This window comes from Nelumbo nucifera, chromosome 2 (assembly GCF_055504915.1).
Source record: "Nelumbo nucifera cultivar China Antique chromosome 2, China Antique-T2T, whole genome shotgun sequence".
Classification (NCBI taxonomy): Eukaryota; Viridiplantae; Streptophyta; class Magnoliopsida; order Proteales; family Nelumbonaceae; genus Nelumbo; species Nelumbo nucifera.
Genome location: NC_142650.1, coordinates 4,266,354 through 4,293,499, shown reverse-complemented (window position 1 = coordinate 4,293,499; position 27,146 = coordinate 4,266,354). Strand labels below are relative to the sequence as shown.

The 27,146-nt window shown below is 40.7% G+C and overlaps 1 protein-coding gene across 1 annotated transcript; it reads left to right on the top strand.

Annotated features, from left to right (window-relative positions):
* On the top strand, positions 1–25,370 carry ABCB20 (P-glycoprotein 20). Its single transcript, XM_010255015.3, has 11 exons — positions 1–871; positions 10,109–10,163; positions 10,257–10,432; positions 10,562–10,762; positions 11,824–12,083; positions 12,176–12,486; positions 12,610–12,830; positions 12,915–13,255; positions 13,459–14,255; positions 14,390–14,631; positions 23,362–25,370. The coding sequence occupies exons 1-11, from the start codon at positions 497–499 to the stop codon at positions 24,589–24,591; spliced, it is 4,209 nt and encodes a 1,402-aa protein (XP_010253317.1). The 5' UTR covers positions 1–496; the 3' UTR covers positions 24,592–25,370.
* The last annotated feature ends 1,776 nt before the right edge of the window (positions 25,371–27,146 follow it).

The window sequence follows — 27,146 nt, the reverse complement described above, 5'->3', positions numbered from 1 at the left end:
GTGTGCGGGAGATGAATGGTCTCGCAAAGAAAAGAACGCTTCTTTGCTTTTTTTAACTCCGGCGGTGTCAAGTTAGAGAGATAGGGTGGAAGGGACGCGACCGGGAAGCAACGTTGCCCGGAAACCACCGTTTACTCGGAAATACCACCAAATTAGAGATAGATAGTGGAAAGAAAAAGGAGGGGACAGAGTTTAGAGGGGGTAGAGACTAAGTTGCGTATGCAAGCCTTCCTTTATTTCTTCTATTCGCCTTGTTTGACCAACTCAGCAATTTGTGACGGGATTCTTCGCTCGGATTTGATCAATGAAGAGAAGAAGATACAAAACCCTTGAGTGGAATAAAAGAATTTGCTTACTCTGAGTGTTAATATTTTTATTTTGACATTTCGTTTGCATCAAAATTTAGCCCTAGATCCGTAGATGTGTGTGCTTTCGGCTTCAAGTACTTTAGGGTTTTGATGAACTAGGGTTTAGGGTTTACGAAATTGTTGCGAAGATGATGCTATCAAGAGGCCTTTTCGGGTGGTCTCCCCCGCATATACAGCCTTTAACTCCGGTTTCAGAGGTGTCGGAGCCGCCGGAGTCGCCGTCCCCGTACTTGGATTCGAACCCTGAAGTTGTGCCTGTGGAAGAAGAAGTTGGGATTGAGGAGACCGAGGAGATCGAGCCACCGCCTGCCGCTGTTCCTTTCTCAAGGTTATTTGCTTGTGCGGATAGATTGGACTGGGTTCTGATGGTTGTCGGATCACTAGCTGCTGCGGCTCATGGGACAGCGCTTGTCGTTTACTTGCATTTCTTTGGGAAGGTTATTCAGTTGTTAAGCCTGGAACCTGGAAGTTCAAAGGATGAGCTGTTTCATAAGTTCACGCAGGTATGCCTTTTTTACCTTGATTTTTCCTTATTTGTTTCGCTAAAATTTGTCAAACTATTTGGTCACCGTAGTTTGGGTCATTTCACCACTTTTGGTAGGTTTCCACCCCTCATACGCATTCCTTTTGGTTGATAATCCTAATTGTCGTGATTGGTTTGAATTTCTTTTAGGACTATAGGCGTCCGTTGTGCTTGTTTGGTGCTTGCATTTATTTGCAAAAGAATCTTTTTAGGACATTTTTAGAGAATTATTTTTTTTTTCAGTACGAAATCTGCCATTAGAACTCCAGTGTATCTGGAGCATGTTCTTTCAGTTACACATTTTATAGGGTTTTACGTGGTCTAAAATCTATAAGTCAGTGCACAATGATCGCTTTAATGTATGATGGTTATTTATGCGTTTTACACGTATTTTTGTATGAAAGCATAAAGTAAATTTGTGTTCATTGGTGAAGATTGACAAGTAACTAGCAAAAACTTCCTTTTTGGGATGTTTTGATATTAAATTGTAATTACTGGTCTCATTACGAGACTCAGTGCCATGTGCTGGGATGTTGGAGAACTTTTGTACATTGGGTATTGTTTTCACTTCCAGATGATTTTCAGTGTTAAATTGTGCCTTTAAAAAATAATTGGTTTTATGTCAGAGGTGCTGATACCTCCGAGGTATTCGCCTCAGGTGCAAGAGGTGTATGCCTCATGCGCCTCATGCACACCTCATATAAAAAGACTGAAAAAAAAAGAAAAAACGGAAAGGAAAGGAAAGAAAAGAAAGGGAAGGGAAAGAATGAGATCCCCCTTTCAACTAGTGCTGTGCATCTTTATTCTTCTTAATATAAAGGAATTTTATTAAAAATAAAGAAAAAATGAGATCCCCCCTTCCTCTTCTTCCTCCTCCCCTTCCTCTTCCTTCTTCCTCTTGACCCCTCTCCTCTTAAGGAAGCTTACGCTTCTAGGTAGTGGATCGCCTCACGCCTCCATGTTTTAAAACACTGATTAATAGTTACAATCAGTAATTTAGTCCAACAAAAAAGGGTTAAATTATAGGGATCCCCTTGTACTTGGGGGGAGGGTGACACTTAGCCTCCTGTACTATTTTTTGATGACACATAACCCCCTGTGCATACACAATGTTGTTTTTCTTTTTGATGAATCTGTGCATACACAATGTTGAACCTTCTAATTACATTAATGGCGGATGGGAAGTTATCTAATTGTCAACAACATATATCATTTTTGAGTTTTTAAAGCAAAAATTGAGACTGGTGATGTCTGATGTTGGTTAACAGCAGAAATTGTATATTCTTCCATTTGAAAACCCTGACACATTATTTAGACAGTTCAAATCCATTGCTTTATTTATGGATATCATTTTGATGGCCTTGTTTTTTGTGTTGTTTGATACATTATTTGGATGGCTTAGATTAGTTGAAATCATGGCATCATCATCATCATTTGATACATCATCACCATTCGTTCTGTTTATTGCCATATCCAGTGCTGGGTATCATTTGGAGGATTGGGATTAGTCCATTGATCTCAGGAGAACACTTTAATGATTTAGATAAATTATCTCATTTAGTTGGGACAAATTGGTTAAAATCTTCTTACATCATCACCATTCTGATAGTCCAGATCTTTGGTTTATGTTTTGTGCATCGCTTTATTTGACATGGATTTTTTTAGGAATTTTGGTGTGCTTAAATATTTGAGATTAGTTGAAATCTTGTTATGTTGCTTGGATTGCCGAGATTAATCCTTTGCTCTTGGGAGACCACTTCGGTAGCCTAGATTTTGGATTTATGCACGCATATTGTCTGGGAAGCCTAGATTCGTTGAAATATTGCTACATCACTTGCATTAAGATTAGTCACTGATCATAGGAGACCACTTTGATGCCCTAGATCTTTTGGTTGATTAGATACATTATTTGGATGGGATTCATAAAAAAAACATTATTTGGATGGGCTAGATTAGATGAAATCTTGGTACATCATTTGGATGGTTGGAATTAGTGGACTGATCTTTGGATGCCATTTTGATGGCTCGGATGGTTGGAATTAGTGGCTTGAAGCACAAGGCTCGAGGTGAGGTGCACTCCTTTTTGAAGAAGGTGCAAAATTTTTAAAAATTTCAAAAAATGCAAAAAAATCAAAACATTAAAAATAATATTAATATAAAAATGCAAACTTAAATTTTAAACTATTTTTTTAAAAAAAAGCCTACTAGCTCAAATTAAAACGCATAAGCATAAAATATAAAACATATTCAAGCATGTGAAACTTTCAATCTCTTCATTACTTTCCCAAGCACATTTCTTCAAATAGCTAATGAAATGTCAAACATCTTGCTTTCCTAATTCTATGAGCTGCCTTTGTACCAAGCTCCTTGAAAAAGCTCAAAAAAGTCCATGCTAAGGTCTTCAATTCATAACTTGTATGTAAAAGATTGGTTTTGTGATTATAAATAAGACCCTAGCATGGACTTGTTTGGGCTTGTCTGAAGGGGCTTGGTTGGGGGTCTGAGGGTGGAACCTCTGGCCCAGTCACCATGCTTAAAAAAAACACAAAATTGAATTGAAGCACATCCTGGGCTGAGGCGCAAGGTGAACTAGGTGCACCAGGTGCCCACCTCTTCTAAGCAGCTGCGCCTGGACCTAGGTGAGGCACATACCTTGAAATGCACCTTGCCTACTTTGGTGCTCCTTTTAAATCATTGGTCATTTGGTACATCACTTTATTTGGATCACATTTTTTGTTAGAAAATTAGTTGCTTTACTTGAATGGCTGAGATTAGTTGAAACTCTGGTACATTGCTTGGATGGATAAGATTAGTTGAAACTCTTAGGGGAGATCATCTTGGTAGCCTAGATTATTCTGTTGATTTGGTACATTTTCTGGATGGACAAGGGATTTAACTGGGAAAAGGCCAAAATGGTCTTCTGCTGATCCAAAAAAACTGGGAAATGACCAAAATAGGGGCCATTTGGCAAGTCTTTTGGGAAGATATTATGGTACAGTCAAAAGACGCATTGAGGTTTTGCATTAAGATTTGAGCAGCCTGAAGCCCGTTTGGTTAAGGCGTGCCTTTCCACACGAAGACAAATAGAAAAAAAAATGCAAAAGCTCCATTTGGAGCTTCCCGAAAATCGCCCGATTTGAGCTTCTCGTGTCTTTTTGGCACGCCAGCTTTTGGCGGCTAGATCTGAGCACTTCCCGAAAATCTGCCGCAAACCAAATGGGAAAAGACTGAATTGCGGTCTGCTGGGCTTGTAAATAGTTGACAGACCGCACGAAAAGATGCGCTGAATGGGGCCATAGTCTTTTAAAGTAGACCAGAGAATTTTAGGATTTTGGAGTTGTCTTGCAATGCACATTTCAGTATGACATATGTATGATATATAGCATTTTTTGTAGGGGTGGTGTTTGATTGATCTGTTTTCTCTGTCTTGTTTCTCTCCTGTTGTCTCTAGCTCTGTATGCACTATTTTCTTTAAATGAAATCTTTGTTGCTTACCCCCACCCCCAAAAAAAACATTAACTCCTGTGTCAGAATCATTATGGAAGGGGTTATTTGTCATGATATGAAAGTATAAGAGACCGAGTGTCACAAAAAATAGTACTGGGGGCTAACTGTCATGCTCCCTAAGTGTAGGGGGGTTCCTGTAGTTTATCCAAAACAAACCTGGAAACAAAAATAGAAGAAAAGGAAAAGGGAATGTGAGGAATGTCTATTATTTGGAAGGGGTTTCTTTTTACCATATGGTTTGTTAATATCTTCTATTCAGGGGTATATTTTTATGTATTCAAGATGGTATTGGCCTTTTTCTTATTACTAATTTAGTTTTTTTGGTCCATAAAAATCTGTTTTCTTCTAATTGTTAGGGAAGTACATTTTTGTGCTGAGGGTACTGCTACAAATTCCATTGTCTGTTTAAAACATATTAATGTGGAAGTTAGATTTTTACTTTGTTGTGGACTTTCAGCTTATATGGATATATGCTATTCCCTTGTGGTTGCAAAATAATTACAATTTATAAATGTTAATTATGAAATCTCCTTAATACAATGTTTCCTGTTAGGAACCTGCCTAACTCAGGGCTCTTTGAGGGAGCCAACCTCCTGAATTCGTTGGAAGGAGAGAGAGATTAGTGCCAAAAGATTACTATCTTATTTCTCTTTGTGCTTCACTACTTATACTGTTTACAATCTTTGATTTCTTTCTGTTACAGCTGTTGCAAGTGGACAATTAGTTGTGCTAACATGGCCTCCTCTTGTAAAACTGATTAACTGCTTTCTGTTGGTTTGTTCCAGTAGTCTTTACAATCCCCCCTTCCTTTAGAGCGACCTTGCCCTCAAGGTCTAATGTGGGAAAATTTGATTGCAGATCTAAGTAGGATTCTCAGGTTGCATCCTCTTCTAAGAATTTAGACCAAACAACTAATGCTTTTGGTACGACTCTTCCACCCCGGCGCACCCATCTGAAATCAATGATGCGGGCATGCTCAGTCTGCAGTTGTCCTTCTTCTGAAAATGTGGGAAGGGTTGCACTTGTAATGACTCCTGACTTCGGCCCTTTCTTAAGTAAGGAGATATGGAATACATGGTGCAGTTTTGATGTTGCTGGAAGGTCCAGCTTGTAGGCCACTGACCCTATTCTTTCAAGGATTTTAAATGGTCCAAAATAGCGCGGGCTGAGTTTGTTCCTGTCGGCTTGCAACTGAAATCTGTCTGAAAGGTTGTAATTTGAGAAACACCCAATCACCGACTTCATATTGGACATTCTTGTGATGTTTATCATAGATGTGCTTCATCCATTGCTGTGCCTGTAAGAGATGATGTCTCAGTTCCTTTAACACCTCATCTCGTTGCGTCAACTTTTCTTCTACGACTGCTACTGTGGTGGTCCCTTTTTCATAAGGAAGTAGAGGGGGAGGGTCCCGACCATATAGAGCTCTGAAGGGTGTCATCCTCGCGGCGCTATGGAAAGTGGTGTTGTACCACCATTCAACCCAGTGGATCCACTTCACCCATTGTCTTGGTCGATCTCCTGCAAATCATCTCAAATATGTTTCGAGACTCTTGTTAATCGCCTCTATCTGTCCATCAGATTGGGGGTGGTAGCTAGTTGACTTGAACAGTTTAACCCCGTGCAGGCGAAAAAGCTCAGCCCAAAAACGGCTCATAAAAATAGGGTCCCTGTCTGATACAATTGAGCTGGGGAGCCCGTGTAGGTGCACAATTTCCCGGAGGAACAATTCAGCAACTGTGACTGCTGTAAATGGGTGTGATAGAGGTAGGAAATGACTGTATTTCATCAATCTATCCACTATTACAAGGATAACTGTTTTGCCGGCAGAAACGAGCAATCCTGTGATGAAATCCATTGATATATCATCCCAGACTTGAGTTGGTATTGGGAGTGGTTGCAAAAGGCATGTTGGTGTTGTAGTGGCCGACTTGTTTTGTTGGCATATTGCACACCCGACTATGAAGTTCTGGATAGATGTACGCATGCCTTTCCAATGGAATTGTGTGGCGATGCGTTTTTGTGTTCGTAGGATGCCGGAGTGGCCACCTGTGGGTGAGGCATGGAATAATTCCAAGAGCTTACTGAGATGAGTAGAATCTGCCGGAATTTCCAGTCGTCCTTTGAAGAAGAGTAGATCATTCTTAATGGTGTACCCAGGGTGCAGTGTGGGGTTTGCCAATACTTGGGCATTCAACTGCTGTAACTCCCTATGGGATTGGGCTTCTTTTCGAAGTAGATCCCGGAGTGGAGAAGTTGGGGAAGATACTAGTAACTGAAATGATTGTGGGTGCCGTGAGAGGGCGTCAGCCACCCGGTTAGTAGCCCCTGCTTTGTACTCAATTATGTAGTCGTACCCCAGTAGCTTGGATATCCATTGTTGTTGTTCCGAGGATAGGACTGATTGATCCAATAAGAACTACAAAATTTGATGGTCGGTCCGAATTATGAACCGTCTACCAAGCAAGTAGGATTGCCAACGTTGGATTGCTAAGACCACTGCTATTAATTCTCGTTCATAAACTGGTTTGGCCCACTTTTGTGATGTTAAGGCCTTGCTGAAAAAGGCTCGTGGTCGCCCCTCTTGCATGAGAACAAACCCAACACTTTGACCGGAGGCATCACACTCAATGATGAAGTCTTTTGTGAAATCGGGCAATGCTAATGTTGGAGGGCTCGCAACTGGTTGTCTCAATTGCTCAAAAGCTAGTTGGGCCTGGGTTGACTAGTGAAAGCGTCTTGTTTCAGCAATTGGGTCAACGGGGTAGCTATTAGGCCATAGTTTTTGATGAAGCAGCGGTAGTACCCAGTCAGGCCCAAGAAGGCCCTCAACTCTTTCACACTTTTGGGTTGCGGCCAGCCCATTATACTGGAGATTTTATTTGGGTCGGCCGCTACAGTTCCCTTCTCTACAACATGTCCCAAGTAGTGAACTTGGTTTTGTCCAAAGGAGCACTTGGACTCTTTAGCGAACAACTGGTGGGCTTCAAGTGTTGCAAGGGTGACCTGTAGATGATTCAGATGTTCCTCCCAATTGGGGCTATAGACCAATATGTCATCAAAGAAAACAAGGATGAACTTACGTAAATATGGCCAGAATATGTCATTCATTAACGCTTGAAATGTGGCTAGAGCATTGGTCAGCCCAAATGGCATGACCAGGAACTCATAGTGGCCATCATGTGTCCTGAAAGCCGTTTTGTGAACATCCTCCCTATGTACCCTTATTTGATGATACCCAACTCGTAAATCTAATTTTGAGAATATGGTGGCTTGACTGAGTTCATCAGGCAACTCATCAATGACTGGTATTGGAAATCAGTCTTTAATGGTGATATTGTTAAGGGCTCTGTAATCAATACAAAATCGCCACGTCCCATCCTTTTTTTTTTGACTAATAATATCGGTGAAGAGAATGGGTTGTGACTGGGCTGTATTATCCCTTGCTTAAGCATATCTTGAACTTGCTTCTTGATTTCAAATTTTTGAAAGTAAGGGTATCGGTAGGGTCTTACATTGGTTGGGGCAGCTCCCGACATGAGGGGGATGCAGTGGTCATGCTCCTGGCGTGGTGGAAGTTCTTGGGGTTCTTCGAACACGCTGCCATAGTGCTGAAGGAGTTGTTGTAGGCAGCTTTGGAAGTCTCTAGGCCCATCTGGGCTGCTGTTAGCTAAAGATGGGCTGGTCCAATTTGAGTCCATGTGCATGAATATGGGCTGATCCGGATCTCCTATTTGCTTTCCTTGGACCCTTGCATGTTTGCCCTTGTAGATGGACTGTAGAGTTTTATGATGCGAAGTCCATGGTGAGATGGGCCCAATCACAGATCACGGGCCCTAGCTGTCTTAACCATTGAATGCCGAGCACCACGTCCGCTCCATTGAGATGAAGAGGATATAGGTCCATTGCAAACTGGTGACCTTGAACCTTTAGTGGTAGGCCCATGCAAATGCTATTGCAGGATAGGCTATTACCGTTGGCCACATGAACCGTAAAAGCCGTTGTTGGTTGAATCGGGAGTCCCATTTTATCCACCAAGACTTGAGTTATGAAGTTAAGGGAACTGCCACTGTCTATGAGGATTGCCACTTGGCGTCCCTGGATTAGCCCTACAACTCTCATTGTTTGAGGGGACGCAAGTCCCGTAAGGGCTTGTAGAGATATTTCTGGTGTGCCATTGGATTGTATTTCCCACCCTGGGTTAGATTCTCTGCAATCGGTGAGGTCGTCTTCCTCTTCGACATCTGTTTGGAGGAGAAATGCTTGTTGTTTCTTGCACCGATGGCCCAGCCCGAATTTCTCTTCGCAGTTGTAACAAAGTCCTTTGTCTCTGTGGGCTTGCATCTCTGCCCAGGTCAGCCGTTTGAAAGGAACCAATGGGCCTGGGCCCAATATTCCTTCCTCCTTGTTTGGTGCTGTTGTCCTTGTTCCTGGACCCCATGGTCGTTGCACCTTTCTTGCTCGAGCGAACTTATCCTCATACAATCTTGCTAGCGCTGTCACATTTATGACCGAAGTGGGCTGCATCGCCTTTACTTCCAGTCACAGTTCTTCTTTTATGCCGCCGATGAAGCTTCCCACCAATGCCTTCTCCGTCCACCCTTGGACTCTCACGGCCAGCTTTTCGAACTTCATCTGGTAATCTTTAACTGATCCCACCTGCTGTAGCTTTGCCAAACTCTCATCATGATCTTCGAACCTAGACGATCCAAAACGGATAGTCATGGCATCCGTGAAGTTTGCCCAAGTTTGACGAGGGTGCCCCCGTCGGTACCTTTGAAACCAGAGGATAGCTTCCCCTTCAAGATGCACAGAAGCCAGAGCTACCCTGTCTTGCCCAGGTGTCTCATGGTAATCGAAATACCGTTCGGCTCTGAGAATCCAGGGAGTTGGGTCGCCGCCTGAGAAGACGGGGAAATTGCTTTTGGCTGCTCTCGTTGCCGCCGGCCCTGTTCTACGGTTGTTTTCATTGCTGCGCTCTTCTTGGCTTCCTCTGTCGTTGTTCGTTGCCCCCTGCTCCAGTCGATTGAGGAGAGCAGTGAAACCTTCCTTCATTTCTTTGAGATCTGAAGACATTCTATGGATCTCTACCTCCATCTGATCCACTCGGGTGTCTACTGGCGTGTTTCTTGTGTTGGTCATACTGGCTCTGATACCAACTTGTTAGGAACCTGCCTAACTCAGGTCTCTTCGAGGGAGCCAACCTCCTGAATTCGTTGGAAGGAGAGAGAGAGAGAGAGAGAGAGAGAGAGAGATTAATGCCGAAAGAATTACTATCTTATTTCTCTTTGTGCTTCACTACTTGTACTGTTTACAATCTTTGATTTCTTTCTGTTACAGCTGTTGCAAGTGGATGATTAGTTGTGCTGACGTGGCCTCCTCTTGTAAAACTCATTAACTGCTTTCTGTTGGTCTGTTCCAGTAGTCTTTACAGTTCCTAGATTTGTAACTTTTTTTCTTTGGGTCCATGTGATAACAGCTGAAGTAGCTAACTAAATGTTTCATTGCTTTACTTTTAGTGGATAATATAATCATATAATAAATATTAAGTGCATAGTAATCAACCCAACTAGCTATGTTAACTTTTGAGGCTTAGTTATCCTTCCTTTCAAGTCAAGGTCTTTTTCTTTTCTGTTCCAATATATTTGATAATTGAAAATTCAAGCGTAGGCTTTGCCTAAATTAAATGTTGCTTTTGTTCATTTTGCAGCATGCTCTATACGTTGTTTATATAGCTGCTGGTGTTTTTGCTGCAGGTTGGATTGGTAAGATGAATATGCATTGTTGTAATATTTGCATTTCTGTTTACTCTTGTATACTTCTTGTAGCATCCAATACTAATCAACTCTATATAACAGAGGTGTCATGCTGGATTCTTACTGGAGAGAGGCAGACTGCAGTCATTAGGTCAAAGTATGTCCAAGTACTACTTAATCAGGACATGAGTTTTTTTGACACATATGGGAACAATGGGGATATTGTAAGCCAAGTATTGAGTGATGTACTACTCATTCAGTCTGCTCTCAGTGAGAAAGTATGTTTCAGCCTCAAATGTTGCTTCTCCCTTTGAAGGGGTTATGATTATTTTGAAAATTCTCTTAGCTTCATGCAGCTGACTAGTCTATTGGGTGTTAGTTCTGATGGTGAACATCTTATGTGACAGGTTGGGAATTATATTCATAACATGGCTACATTTTTCAGTGGTCTTGTCATTGGATTGGTAAATTGTTGGCAGATTGCACTCATCACCTTAGCCACTGGCCCATTTATTGTTGCTGCAGGAGGAATATCTAACATATTTCTCCACAGGCTTGCTGAAAATATTCAAGATGCATATGCTGAGGCAGCAAGTATTGCTGAACAGGTCATTTTTTCTTTCTATACTTAATTTTACTTGTTCTCAGTTTGTGGTGTTTCTGAGCCTGATGTTAAATGAGATTTTTCCTTATTGGTTAATTGGTTTGTTTTAATGTGTTAAGATTTCTGGTAATTTAACTTATATTTCTTGGATGAACGTGTCAAACTTGGCCTCTAAGATAGAAGTTATAGAAGAATTGATGCATGATACAATGCAAGAAGTGGTTATTTTTCGATTTAATGAATAAGATGAATTAAATTATTGACAATGTCTCTGATGTTCATTCTTTGGTGTTGGAGATTGAGAATGTATTTAAGAAAAAAGGGGAGGGGGTTGCATGAGGCATGAGCTTGATGGTTTAGATGCAGTAACAATTCCTGTTTTGGGAGGAAATGATTGAGAATTATATGGCTAATGGCTTTCTATATTTTAAATATTTGCTACCTTTTTTGAACTCAAGTCACCACTCACTGAATAGCATGATAATATATTATTAGTTGTGGAAAACCTATTGGTGAATTTACATACTATTAATTAATACTTTGAGATAAAACTATGTGTATTTTGAGAAGAAATGCCTATGAAAGCCACAGTTAATGCTCTATTCTGCCAAATTATTTGTTGTCATTTTTCAACTTAGGTTAACAATTTACTTATATATTATGTTATGTACTTTTTTTTGCTAGACTGATCTAAAGTTAGATTTTTTTTTGCTCCAATGGGGTACACAATGGGAGTAGCCCATCTCCCAAACCCATAATCCCCCCCACCCCACCCAGGTGCAGGCAGGATTCAATCCCAAGTCTCCGCTACCACCAGCAGTAGACCTTACCAACCAACCGGTTGGCACCTTGCATTATGTTATGTACTTATTTTTTATGTTATTGACTTTGTGGGAAACTTATTTTTAGATCACAAGAGTTTAGGGATCAATATTTTAATGTGGGTAAAATTGATCTTTAATTATTTTATTTGTTCAAGAAAATCCAAATTAGAGTTTAGACTGTTATTTAGTGATTTGTTCATTCAATGATTTGTTATGGAACACAACTTTGTTACTTGTGCAGGCAGTCTCTTACATTAGGACCTTATATGCATTCACAAATGAAACATTGGCCAAGTATTCTTATGCAACTTCACTCCAAGCAACACTGAGATATGGTATATTGATAAGTCTTGTCCAAGGCCTTGGGCTTGGTTTTACATATGGGCTTGCAATATGTTCCTGTTCTTTGCAACTCTGGGTAGGAAGGTTTTTGGTTAAACATGGAAAAGCCCATGGTGGTGAAATTATAATATCACTCTTTGCTGTGATTTTAAGTGGCCTGTGAGCATCCGAATCTCATTTTCTTCTTATCATTTTGATGCTTCTTCTCCTTTTTATTATTTATCTTATCTTGGTTATATTGTCTTTTCTAGTGGATTGAATCAAGCAGCAACAAACTTCTACTCTTTTGAACAAGGGCGTATTGCAGCTTATAGGCTTTTTGAGATGATAAGTCGTTCAACCTCTTCTGTCAATCAGGATGGGAATACATTAGTTTCTGTACAGGGAAACATTGAGTTCCGCAATGTGTATTTCAGTTACCTCTCTCGCCCTGAAATACCTATTTTAAGCGGGTTTTACCTCACTGTACCTGCTAGGAAAACTGTAGCACTTGTTGGCAGAAATGGCTCGGGGAAAAGCAGTATAATCCCTCTCATGGAGCGGTTTTATGATCCTACATTAGGTATTTATGGCCAATGAAAATTTTCTGACTCCTGCCTGTGAATATTCTCTTTCTTTTCTTCAGGGTTTTCTTTCTGGAACTCCAACTGCTTTTTTCCTAAGAGCCGTTTCTTTTGTTTGGCAGGAGAAGTCCTTCTGGATGGAGAGAATATTAAAAGTTTGAAACTGGAATGGTTAAGAAGCCAAATAGGATTGGTTACCCAGGAACCTGCCTTGCTAAGTTTGAGCATTAGAGATAACATTGCTTATGGTCGATCTGCAACCATTGATCAAATTGAAGAAGCTGCTAAAATAGCACATGCACATACATTTATCAGCTCCCTTGAAAAAGGATATGAGACACAGGTAGAACTCTAGGTAGTACATGGAATATTAAATTTAGCCTTTAGTTTCTGATGAATAGCATTCTTATAATTTTGTGCATTCCAGGTGGGTAGGGCTGGTTTACCATTAACAGAAGAACAGAAAATAAAACTTTCCATTGCCAGGGCAGTGCTTTCGAATCCGTCTATTCTTCTGCTTGATGAGGTCACTGGTGGCCTTGATTTTGAAGCCGAAAGGGTTGTTCAGGAGGCTTTAGATATCCTGATGTTGGGAAGGTCAACTATTATAATAGCTCGAAGGCTTGGTCTTATAAGGAATGCTGATTATATAGCGGTCATGGAGGAAGGCCAACTTGTTGAAATGGGTACACATGATGAGTTGCTAAATCTGGATGGGCTATATGCAGAGCTTCTTAGATGTGAAGAAGCAGCAAAGCTTCCTAAGAGGTAATTATACATGGTTCTGCTGTACATGGTGGAATATTTTGTATCACCTTGTGGCATAGAGATATCTTGTTTGGCTTTGTGGTGTATTTATCTGTATCTCTAACTGGTACAATAATACAAACTTTATATCTTCCTGCAACATAGTTTTAGCAAGGATATATTCTCCATAAATTTCTGTTTCATGTGTTCTATATTTTTTTCAGGACACCAATAAGGAATTACAAGGAGACAACCACTTTCCAAATTGAAAAGGATTCATCAGGAAGTCAAAGCCTTCAAGAATCATCATCTCCTAAGATGGCTAAATCACCATCTCTTCAGAGAGTGCATGGAATCTATGCTTTTCGGGCCCCAGATGGCACCTTTAATTCACAAGAATCACCGAAAATCCAGAGCCCACCATCAGAACAAATGTTGGAAAATGGAGTGCCCTTGGACACAACAGATAAAGTACCATCCATTAAAAGGCAGGACAGTTTTGAAATGAGATTACCAGAGCTGCCCAAAATTGATGTTCATAGTGCACATCGACAAACATCAAATGCTTCTGACCCTGAGTCCCCTATTTCACCATTATTGACATCTGATCCCAAGAATGAACGTTCCCACTCAAAAACTTTCAGTCGACCCCTCTGCCAATTTGATAATGTGCCTGTGAAGAACAGGGAATCAAGGGATATGCAACATCAGAAGCCTCCATCATTTTGGAGGCTTGCAGAGCTCAGTTTTGCAGAGTGGCTTTATGCTGTTCTAGGAAGCATTGGTGCTGCAATTTTTGGTTCTTTTAATCCTCTTCTTGCTTATGTTATTGCACTTATTGTGATGGAATATTATAGAGAGGGTGAAGATCGTCGTCACTTAGGTCGTGAAGTGGACAAATGGTGCTTAATCATTGCATGCATGGGTATTGTAACAGTGTTTGCGAATTTTTTGCAACACTTCTATTTTGGTATTATGGGGGAGAAAATGACTGAAAGAGTTAGGAGAATGATGTTCTCAGGTAAATGATATCTTCTTGGTCTTTAATTACCTCTTTCCTCAAGCATGAAGTGTTAACATTTTTTTTTGTGTTTCTACATTATTTGAAAAAAAAAACTTTTCATTCTGAGCTAATCCATTTTTGTTTCCATGCAGCAATGCTGCGAAATGAAGTTGGATGGTTTGATGAAGAGGAGAACAGTGCTGACAACTTATCCATGCGATTAGCAAATGATGCTACATTTGTACGTGCTGCTTTTAGCAACCGGCTTTCTATATTTATCCAGGACACTGCAGCTGTTGTGATAGCTGTTCTTATTGGTATGCTGCTGCAATGGAGATTAGCACTTGTGGCCTTGGCAACACTACCTATACTTACAGTGTCAGCTATTGCACAGGTTTGAGCTTGTGCCCCTTGCTAGCATTATCTTGATGCAAATGTGCACGCGCATTTATTATTTATGAACTCTCTATTTCGAAAAGCTTATTTTATGTCAAACATTTTAAAACGCTGAACAAGATAATATTAGCAGACAGCAGCTGAGCGATCAAGGAATATTCCATGTGGCAAATAAGTTTGGCTAAAAAATGGCCCCAGAAAATTCTTTTTATACCCTTATTGATGGTGCGCAATCCGGTCGATCCTAGCTGTCAACGACCTTGCCTCTGATTGGAGCAACAGGGGGGCCTGAAATGAAGAAAGTGGGGAATCTCCGGGGAGGAACCCGGCGAGATCACTCCGAAGCTCAAGTTAGTATTCTCTCAAAGGCAAGACAAAACTAGATGGCGCAAAGTTCTCATACCTTCCTCGGGGGGTAGAGAGCCTTTTTATAACCACCTCGCGCACTCACTCCGAGGCCTCTGTCAGGTCGGGCATGATTACTTCTGTGCTTCTGCCAGTTCGGGTGTCATTACCTCTGTTGGGACAGAACCGCCACTGCTCCTTGTCGGAGCCGTCTCTGTAACTGGAGATGGCGGTGGCAGGTGGCCGTTGGAATGCGGCTGTCAAGCGTCAGATCCCAACTCAATCAGGTGTGCCGCCCTTGGATACGGACTCCTTCGGTGTCAGGTACGGTTTGTTCAGTTCGGTGTTTCGGGGGCGAAGTGCTGGAGTGGTGTGCGAGGTTAAGTCTTGAGTTTGGATAGAAGTGTGGCCCGAACTGCCGTGGGGCAGGCCAGTTCGGGTTGTTGCCTTTTGTGTTCGTAAGGCTCGGGGCCTAAGGGAGAGCTCGGACTCCTTGTGGGGAGTTCAGACCACTGGTTCCTCCTCTCGGAGCTCGCGCCTTGGCGAGCTGTTGTGCCGAACTGTTGCCTTTGCCACGTGTTGAGTGGTTATGAGGTCGGGCCAAATCTTCCTTCATCACTTATAAATGAGACAATTTTGAGCCCAACAAAATTCTTGCCATGTGATCAGAATACTCTTCTTTTTAGGCAAGTTTTATATTAAAATTTGAAGCTTCCCATGTAGAAGACATCAATAAAAGGTTGGGATTAGGATGATGTAAGCTGGAAGATTGTACAGGTGGCTATTCCAGAGGGTTTTGTCTTCATCATCCCTCCACATGTAAGGAAGCTCCCTACATCAATGTTATTATTAGGGAGGCTCTCTAATTGGGTCAAGTAGGGAATGCCCATACATGACCTTCTATGTATCTCCTACCTGGAAGGATGAGGCCAACTGGAACCACCACCAACTAGGTGACTCTCTGGATTGGTCAGCTATGAAGATCTTCTGCTCCATTTCAATTTTATTAAATGATGGTGAATAGAGTCTATACATTACAAAGAGCACAAGAACTACCCAGTTCATCATCGTATGCCCATAGTTCCCTGCCTTAGCTTTTATAATATTCTTTTTATGTTACATCAGCTCCCATCAGTGTCTTGACACTCAAAAAATTGGATCTCTACTGGTCCCTGTTTCGCTAGTGTTTGTTGTATGACAGGGTAGGGTCCTACAAATTCCAGGTCAGGTAATGGGCTTTGTGGGGTAAAGGAGGGGTTTGGGCCGATTAAGAATGAGGGGTAAAAAATCAAGTATATAGCTTGTTACAATGCCAAAGAATGAGCAAGAACTTAGAAAGGGAACTCTTTCTGTTAAGGTAAATGACAGAGAGACAGAATTCTTATAAGAAGAAATAGGTGAAAGAGAGAAAGACAGAATTTCTGGCAAAAACCAGAATTTAGTAACTAAACTTTATTTCATCAAATCAATCTTTTAATTGCAATTACAATGACTCTATGATAGAACCCAGCCCAAGACTCCCTCATTTCTTGGCATGCAAGCCCACCTCAGGCCTGGGTACCTGCTAGGAATGGCAATGGGGCGGGGCAAACATGGGGAGACACTCCCCATCCCCGTCCCTGCCGACAAAGATAGGAATTTCCCCGCCCTCGTCCACATGGGGATCCCTACTCCCCACCATTTTTTTGAAGATGCCAAATTTTGCTTTGTTTTTGATTTCTACTTCATTCCCAATTTTTTTTTTAAATAAAATAGTTGCAAATTACAGTCCTAGCAAAAATATTTCCAAATCTATTCAAACATATTCAATCATATTTTTAAAAGTATTAGCATAAATCATTAACTAATTCATAGGAAAACACAAATACTCAACATCAATCCCAAGATAAAAAAACCCAAATATATAGGGTTTGAATTTTATATATATCAAAGATATTTTAGTAGTTTTATTAAGAAGGGATCTCATGGGGGTGGGGGGGGGGTGCTCTCATGGGGGTGCTCTCCCTGTCGGGGGAATGGGGAAATTTCCATCCCTAGTACCAAACTACTCATAACCCCTAGGGTAAGAATTAGACAAATAACATCTCTTACCACTTTCTTCTCTCTCTCTCTCTCTCTTTCTCTCTCTCTTCTTGTAAGGAGGTTGAGTACCCTTGAAGTGACTCATGAGTTGAATTTGAGTAGGAACTCTATGATTTGGCATCAGAACATGGTTGTTTCCATGACCAACACCAGATCTGTGATGCTGGAATGTAGGGTGGTTCAAATTGAAATCAGTCTGTACAAGTTTAGGGGGTGGGGGTGCAAGAAATCAAGAAGTGCTCTCTGCCGTGATGTCAGGATGTGAAAGAATGGCGATATCCAGTGCAAGGGAGAGTGAGAATGAAGGATTGAGCAATGGAAGCTCTCGTGAAGGAAGTGGCTGCATTGAAATGTCTGCTAAGCTAGATTTCTCTACATTTTCAGGTGAGGATCCAGTTTCTTGGATCTTTAAGCTACCAACGAGTGTTGATCATGTCAATCTATCTTGACCGTGATGTGATTCATGGCTTCAGTCGTATCAGAGATCACATCCTAAAGTTATATGGCCATACTACATAGGAGCCTTGTGTGTGAGGTATGGATCTTTTGCATGTGAAGATTTATAAAGGGGCATGGGTTGTTGGAAGCCCCACTATTCCAATTTCTCATTCTGGATAACTTCGTGTAAAAGTTGCAAGCCCAACAAACATTTGAAGATCTCAAACGGGTTGGGACTTCTCCATTTCTAGCCGTATTGGGCTTTTCAAAGTCATTCAAGATTGAATGTGATGCTTCGGGGACTTGTCAAAAAAAAGTGATGCTTCGGGGTGTGGAGTAGGTACTGTATTGATGCAAAAAGAGCAGCCCTTAGCCTGCTTCAGTAAGGCTCTCTCAACCTAGGCCCAAGCCAAGTCAACTTATGAGCAAGTGGCAGTTGTTTTCGCAGTCTAGAAGTGGTGAGCTTATCTTTTAGGCCATTATTTTATCATTTGGATGGACCAGAGGAGTCTGAAATATCTAGTGAATCAACGAGGTTTGAACAGTGTTCAACAAAAGTGGACTTGTAAGCTCATGGGGTATGATTATCAAATTGAATATACACCGAGACCTACAAACTTAGCAGTGGATGCCCTCTGGGTAACCTTGAGCTGGGTTAAATGAGTCTCTTGGCCCATCTTTCCCTTGTTGGATTACAGTGGAAGAGGCCCAACTTGATCCACTATTGATGCATTAGGGCCCAATGGAACCAAAACCCGATAGCTGTTTATGGGTACACAGTGGTTGACTCAGTCCTGTATTGTCGTGGCCATGTTGTGGTGGTCCCCAAATCCACCCACATTCCTTAACTTCTACAACTGTTTATGGGTACACGGTGGTTGACTCAGTCCTGTATTGTCATGGCCATCTTGTGGTGGTCCCCAAATCCACCCACATTCCTTCTACACCTGTTTCATGAGTCCGCACTCCACAGTAGGTGGCCACTCCAAAGTCCTGCACACTTACCATTTAATCTCCGGCCACTACTATTGGCAAGACATCAAAAGACAGGTGAAAGAATATGTGGCAGCTTGCATATATGTGAATAACACAAGTATGACACACAAGCTCTAACTGTCCTTGAGTAGCCACTCCTTCCTTGGCAGGTTTGTGATGAAATCTCTAAGGGCTTCATCACTGGGATTCCCTCTTCAATGGGCAAATCCATAATTTTGGTACAGTTACTAATCAAAACATCCACTATCTTGTGGGACCAGCACTCATTTGGAGTCTCGATGTAATTATTTTATGAACTACTAAATGAAAGTTACCATTGCTAGTTTTTTTTTGGTAGTAAACCATTACTAGTTTTGGTAGTAGTGGATAGACTCACTAAATATGCCTACTTCGTTGCCTTGCCTCACCTCAATACAACTTCCTTTCTGGCAAAAATTTTTGTGCAAAAAATTGAAAAGCTATATGACACTCCTATGGCTATTGTCACGGATCAAGACCAGACTTCTATGAGCAAATTTTGGGCCAAATACTTCCATGTTCAGGGAATCAAGTTACACTACTGCTACCACACTCAAATTGATGGTTAATGGAAGGGGTAAATTGGTGCTTGGAAATTTACCTCAGATGTTCTTTGATGGGTCAAAGAAGGCAATAAGGTGTTCCCAGAAGCTCTAATACTTTGGACCAACTTATCCACCAAGGATGCCACATGGGAACCATATTAGCAACTATAGTACTAGTTCCCACTTCTCAACCTTGAGGACAAGGTTGATCTCAGAGAGTGGGGATGGGGGAATTGATAAAATCCAGCCCAAGGTTCATCAGTCAGCCATGCAAGCCCACCTTTGTCTCATGAGGGATGCCAGTTGCTCCCAGCTCTACCCATTCGATTTGTCTACAAAAGAAAGCCGTGTCTGCTAGTAAAAATGGCTGGATCTGAGGGCATCATTCAGTTGTAATAAGAAGATTTTTTTTTTTTGAAAAGAGGTAAGGTAAATTTTATTAATGAAGAAAAGATAATCATACAAGAATGGGGGAAACCACAGGCCAGTTCACCCCCAAAGGATATGATCACAGCTCCCACAAACTAACTGAGCTAAGCATCACAAACAAGTTCTGATTACAAAACTCAGGGATGATAGAAAGCCAAGAAGCAAGTCTGGCCACAATACTCTGGATTAACACCTCACGTTCTTTCTTCTCTTTCATGAAAACTCTGCCATTCCTCTCAGACCATATAGTGCTGATTACTGCTGCTGGTATGGCTCTCCAAATGCATTCGCTGTACCTGACATTACCCAATAAACACCAACAGCATCAAAGAAATGAGACCAGATAGTCCAGGCGGACTTGCAATGAACTCAGAGATGTTCAATGGATTCCTCTTCAAGACCACAGATTCCAAAGCTAAGGTCATCTATGCTGAAAACCTCTTTTTGCCAGGTTGATTCTTGTTAGGCACTTCCCTAGTGCTGAGGCCCACGTCAAGAAATTGCTTTTGGATGGAGAATGAGGGCTCCACATCTGTTTACAGGGGAAATCAGTTGCCCTTCTAATAGTCAGACTATCAGCAAAAGATCTAACCGATAACTTTCCATCAGCAGTCCAATTCCAGATCCATTGGTCTTCTGAATGGGTCTGAAAAGAAAATGTATTTAAGCTATTTGACTAGTTCACAACTTCATCCACCTCCCAGTCTTGAAAATCTCTTCAGAATTTAGGCTTCCACACTACTTTACCTCGGACTAACTCGAAAGAGTTAGCAACTATTGCCTCTTTATCCTCAGCCGCTGAGGATAGCATAGGAAATTTCTCTTCCAAAGGTACATCATCAAGCCATTTGTCCTTCCAGAAGTGGATTCTTCCCCCATCTCCTAACTTGAAACCCACCCCTTTTAGGACACTAGGAAGAGTTTTCAATATAGCTTTCCATAGCGAGTATCCATATGAAGGCAAGTTGATAGCAGTTGTCCATCCCCTCGGTTGAAGACCATATTTGGATGCAATGGGTTTCCTCCACCAGCTGTTTGCTTCCACTCCAAATCTCCAGATCCACTTTCCCTATAAGGCTGTGTTGAAAGTTTTGATTCTTCTCAGTCCCAAAGGACCTGGAGTTTAGATCTGATCCCATGCTATCATGTGGATCTTTTTTTCATCTTCCCACCCTTTCCATAAAAAGTCTCTTTGTAATTTTTCTATTCTCTTTGCTATTGTGCTAGGGATGGGGAAGAGAGAGAAAATAAGTTGGCAGGTTCGCAAGAGTGCTTTTAATCAGGGTAACTCTTCCCCCTTTTGAAAGGTATTTTGCCTTCCAGGAAGTGAGTTTCCTCTCAAGTCTTTCCAACACCGGCTCCCATATTGCTGGGAGCCCAAGATAGGTAGTTGGGAGCTTGTTCACTAATCCAGGGCATCTGCCCACACAGCTATGTCCTCAATTCTACCCACCGAAATCAGAGAACATTTTCCCAAGTTCAGCTTTAGCCTTGTTACCACTTCAAACCAAGAAAAAATTCCCACTAGTGTTTCTAATTGAGCAAAAGAAGCATCAACAAAACACAATGTGTCATCAACAAAGTGGAGCACATTGGCCCTTTCACCCCTGGCTTAATTTCAAAGCCCTCCCAAGGACCAGACTTTCTTGCTCGATTGATGAATTGGGTCAGGACTTCCATCACACAAAAGGAAAAGAAGAGGTGACCAGTGTTTTAAAAGAGCAAGCCTCAAGGCGAGGTGTGCGCCTTTTTGATGCAAGGCACAGAAATACACAAAAATGCTAAAAAGTCAATAAATGTTAGAAAATTAAAAAAGTAAAAAATGCAGAAAGTAAAAAATATTGAACATAATATTAATAAAAAATATAAACTTAAAATTTTAAAATAATTGTTTTTAAAAAACCTACTTTAAAGTTAAAATACATAAACATAACATGTAAAGCATATTCAAATAAAAATTTAAAAATAAAATGAAACATATAAAACATTTTCAAGTCCATGTTAGGGTCTTAAATTCTTAATTTTCATACAAAAATAATGATTTTATAATTTTAATTGCCTCTCCTTGGCGAATGCCTCTTGAACTTTTGAAGAAGCCAGATGAATTTCCATTAATTATAACAGAAAATTTTGGTGAAGAAAAACATACCTTCATCTAGTTTCTCCATTTCTGGCTGAAGTTCATTTTCTCAAGAATGAAATTTAGGCATCTCCAATTGACATGGTCATAGGCTTTTTCAAGATCCACTTTACATAGAATTCCTGGTTTTCCTGCCCTCGTTCTTGAATCAATCACTTCATTGGCAATTAAAGCTCTGTCCAAGATTTGTCTTCCACCAATAAAAACACACTGGTTTTTGGAAATTTCACTTCCTAGATTCTTCTTTAATCTTTCGGCCAGCACTTTTGCAAGAAGCTTGTAGAAACTATTCAGTAGGCTTATTGGCCTGAAATCTTTCAAGAGTCTCATAACTCTCCTCATCTTCAGTTTCTTTGCTCATCGCCTCCAGAACACACCACCTTCGCTCACCGTTACCATCGTTGCCGCCATCGTTCACCGTCGCTCGGTTGAGTAATAAGAATTGGACAACTGAGATCTCTTACCACTTTCTTCTCTCACTCTTATCTCTTTTCTTGCAAGGAGGTTGAGTCACCTTCAAGGTGATTCCTGTGTTGAGTAGGAACTCAACATTCTACTTATAGACTCAACTTATAAATTCTGATATCCCTGTAACTCCAATTTGGACTTGGAAACTGATCCAAATCAACTTTTAATTGCTTTAAGACTAAGACAAATCCATAGGTTATAGGGACACTTAAACAAGGACTTGAACTCCTAAACAACTCTATAAAACCTTACTAAGGGGCCGTTTGGTAACAGCTGAAGATGCTGAACTGAAAAGCTTATTGCTTTATGTTTTAGTGAATAAGTTTTTAAGGAGGTATGCCATCTTCATCTGTTATCAAACAGCTTCTAATGTGAGTTTACTATAAATAGTAAGTTAAATGTTACCATAGATGGTAAATTTTGGAATACATGTAAATTTCTAGAAAACTTAAAACCCTATTATTAAGACACCTATAACTAGAAATAAGAAAAACAATATCAATATCACCCAAAAATTCTGAAATTGGTGTAAGAATTGGAAAACTGATTCAATTCTCCATGTTCTTTCCTTACAAGCAGTAAATGTAAAGTTCTAGAAAACTTAAAACCCTATTATTAAGACACTCAAAAAAATTCCGAAATTGGTGTAGGAATTGGAAAAATGATTCAATTCTCCATGGATTCTTTCCTTGCTTCTTTGTTTACATCAGTTGTGAATACCTTAACATGTTTGGTTACCTGGAATAGGTTTTCTGCATATACATGCCCATATGTGTAGTTAAAAATATTAACCCTGGAGATAGTTTTCTGTATGTAATAGAAGAACAGATGACGGGATCAATAGTCAATTGTTTTTTGATAATGATGTATATCAAACTCCATATATGCACAAAGTTAAACCTTCCATCTTGCATATGCTAAGCCATGTTGGTGACCCCTCTCCCTGGTGGGGGGTGGATGTGGGGATTCATTGCTTTTCACTAAACCAACTATCTATCAGGATTTGTTTCAGGAAGTTAGGTTGTTATTGGGTCCAACTGGAGTCTAACCAATGTCTAATTAACTTAGCATAAATTGTTTTGCATTTGGCTGGTTGGATTACAATATGATATGAACCCACGATTCTTTACTTGTCGGTGTGTACTTTAGTAGGAAGGATTTATTTATTGTGATGCATTTTATTTCATCTATCCTTTATCAAAAATCATGAATATGCAACTTGTCCCTTGTTTCAAATCTTGAGTGGCTGTGAGTCTGTGCTTTGCAGAAGTTGTGGCTTGCGGGGTTTTCAAGAGGCATACAGGAGATGCACAGGAAGGCTTCTTTGGTGCTTGAAGATGCAGTAAGAAATATCTATACTGTTGTTGCATTCTGTGCAGGCAACAAGGTGATGGAACTCTACAGGTTACAGTTAGGGAAAATATTCAAGCAGAGCTTCCTCCACGGAATGGCCATTGGTTTTGCCTTTGGTTTTTCACAATTCCTGCTTTTTGCTTGTAATGCCCTCCTTCTCTGGTATACTGCTGTCTCTGTTAAAAAAGGCTATCTGAATCTGTCAACAGCTCTCAAAGAGTACATTGTCTTCTCCTTTGCAACCTTTGCACTGGTAGAACCATTTGGCCTGGCTCCTTACATTCTCAAGCGACGTAACTCTCTTACTTCAGTATTTGAAATCATAGATCGTGTTCCTAAGATTGACCCAGATGATAGCTCTGGACTTAAACCTCCTAATGTGTTTGGAAGCATTGAGCTGAAAAATGTTGATTTCTGTTACCCAACTCGTCCAGAATTGATGGTATTGAGCAATTTTAGTCTCAAAGTCGGTGGAGGACAAACTGTGGCTGTGGTGGGGGTTTCAGGTTCTGGAAAGAGCACTTTAATATCTCTAATAGAGAGATTCTATGATCCAGTTGCTGGTCAAATTTTACTGGATGGTCGTGATTTGAAGTTGTTTAATCTCAAATGGTTGAGGAATCACCTGGGTCTTGTTCAACAGGAACCCATTATCTTCTCAACCACCATACGGGAGAACATCATATATGCAAGGCACAATGCAACCGAGGCTGAGATGAAAGAGGCAGCCAGAATAGCTAATGCTCACCATTTCATTAGCAGCTTGCCTCATGGTTATGACACACATGTGGGCATGAGAGGTGTAGATCTAACACCAGGACAGAAGCAGAGGATAGCCATTGCCCGGGTAGTGCTGAAGAATGCACCAATCTTGCTTTTGGATGAGGCCAGCTCCTCAATTGAGTCTGAGTCAAGCCGGGTTGTGCAGGAGGCTCTCGATACACTTATAATGGGGAACAAGACGACCATTCTTATTGCTCACAGGGCGGCAATGATGAAGCATGTAGATAATATTGTAGTTCTTAATGGTGGGAGAATTGTGGAGCAAGGAACCCACGATCAACTGGTAACTTTGAATGGGTTATATGTCCGGTTGATGCAACCTCATTTCGGGAAGGGTTTACGGCAGCATCGGCTTATGTAGGCAGGGTTCTGTTGATGTAATTTGTGGGTGTTTCATTGGTGAAGTTCTCTCTTTCAGCCCATTTCCTAAATACGGGAGGCATCAAAGCCCCGCTGGGTTCTTTGGATGGTATCTGTTGGCGAAACTCTGCAATATGGGTGAAGAGAACTGATGGGTTTGTAACAACATTATATTTGGGTTGGGTTGGTGCGTGGTTAACAATGTTCAAAGTAAGGATTGAAGATTGGGGGTTTCGAGATCGTTTTTTGTTTGTTTATTTTTGGGGTTTTGGGTTGGGGGGGGGGGTTGAAGGGGCAACGCTCGGAGAACAGTAGAGTTGCGGTGCATATTCTTTTGGAGGCACGTGTGCATCTGTGCTTCCATGGTATTATTAATTTGTTAATTAATCAAAAAGAGGGTTGTAGCCTGTTATAATCTCATGATTCTCATCCAGGTGGCAATGGAATTGCCGCGATTCATTCTTTTTTTCCTCCTGGCCCTCGTTTTTTGAAGCTCTTTGGTATTCAGTATTAATTGCTAGTCGTTGCTATACCACTGGCCGTGCCGTGCAGCCTTTAGCGTGGGATTTTTGAAGAATAGAGTTGAAGGTCTGCACGCAGAGAGGATTGTGGATTGATGGATGCCAAACTTGGATTCCCCACACACCTTATGTATGAATACACTAACCCCCACCCTCCGCTTTTTCTCTTAATGTATCATATACATTTTATTGTTCCGTTTTTGCGTAAAATTTGATGGAATCGGGATGTGGGAGCCATCCCGTTTCTTCATTCCCTCAATTATTGTGACGATTTAATTGTTCATACATTGATTAAATAAATCAGCCGGACCCAGTCATGTGCCAAAGATCCAGCTGAAGGTTACAGGCTTACATCTAACATCCGGTGCTTGCATTTTAATCTCATCCGGTGTTGCTGTACAGCCTTTACTTGGCCGAGAATTGGTCAATTGGGATTTTATCCTCACAAAATCTGCCCTTTCAAAGTCTTCACAACCTTTAAAACTGTGTATTGGGAATGCCTTCACGAGTGAAAAAGTAATAACCCCTATGCACAGTTGCATGGAGTTGAGGTTTTCTACCAACAAAGCACGTTCCAACTCTTTGCCAATTTCATCTAACATCGCATGACTCACTATGAGACTGGGACCCGCCATTAAAGTGGGATTTGTCATGTATGAGATGTGCGTTTTGAGATTATGTTGATAGAGGGTTGGAAGTTGGAACGTGTTTTGTTGGTGGGTGATCCAGACTGAGTTGCAAGGGCTGTGAGGAGTGAGGACAGTGTGAGGATGGATAATGGATTTGGTGAGGACTAAATCTGGACTTAGCCAGTTGGCCTATTCGGTGGGAGTCAAGATCTGCTCCTCATAGAGCGTACTTCACACGGACCCCATCTCACTGTGTATTGGAAACATCTCCTTATGAAGAACAGAGAGTATGGAAGATGTTCCAAATACATGGTGGGATGGGGCTGAGGCGCATTTTACGAGTAGATCCCAATTCATCCAGTGGTGAGATGATTCTTTCCACACGTGACATTTTCTCTTCATTAGGGGTGAATAAGAAAAATCGAATCGAACCGAAAAACTGACCGAAACTGAATAAAAAATTTCATTAACTATACCGGTCGGTTTGGCATTTTAAAAAAATCGAAGGTACCAGTTCGGTTTCAGTTAACCAAAATAGAAAATCAGTGGTTAACCGAATCGATATATTTATGTATATTTTATATTTTTTATACATCATAAATTAACAAATATGCATTATATATAAATATATATTTATAATATATAATATATAATATATAATTTAAAATATAATATTATATATATATTTCTAATTTTTTATTTATTATATATTTATATATTATAAATAATTAAAAACTGAAAAACCGACAAACCGAACTGATCAACTGATTAACTGGTCACGGTTTGATTTCGGTTGCCCGTAGCCCCAGTTCGATTTCAAAAATAAGCCAACGGTTACCGAGCCGTGAACACCCCTAGTCTTCATTCTAATATCTACCGTTGCCGACCGTTATGCAAAAAGGACGCTTCTTCGAGTGGTTATGAAAACCAACCTATGAAATTTGGTTTTCCCCGCAACATAACAGTGCAAAGATTATATCCAATCAATGGAAACATGACATTTGAAAATCAATTAGAGGATTTTTATAGGCTGGGAAAACAAATTATCCATGGAAGTAACAAGCTACGGCCGTTATAAATCTATTTCCCCTTGAGTTTATTTATTTATGAGATGAGAATAATAATGTCTTCTGTCTTGCTTTATTTTTGCCCATTGGCGGGTATTGTGACGTTATACCGGAAACATATAACGTTAAGGGGTTAGCGTTGTACCGGTCATTACTATTTAGTTATTTATTCAGTTTAATGGCTTCCGGTAATAAGCAAGGTTTTAATTACTGATACCTTCTACCAAAAAAAAAAAAAAATACTGATAACAATGATATATGTTGCATGATATCGTGTGTATTTAGCGGTATTGAAAGTGACCGATACTTGAAATACTGAAAGTTAGGGATATTAACAGT

Coding starts and splice junctions, on each gene's coding strand:
- ABCB20 (XM_010255015.3), top strand. CDS start 497: ATGATGCTATCAAGAGGCCTTTTCGGGTGGTCTCCCCCGCATATACAG. Junction 10,164..10,256: donor TTTTGCTGCAGGTTGGATTG/GTAAGATGAATA, acceptor TCTATATAACAG/AGGTGTCATGCTGGATTCTT. Junction 10,763..11,823: donor CAGCAAGTATTGCTGAACAG/GTCATTTTTTCT, acceptor TTACTTGTGCAG/GCAGTCTCTTACATTAGGAC.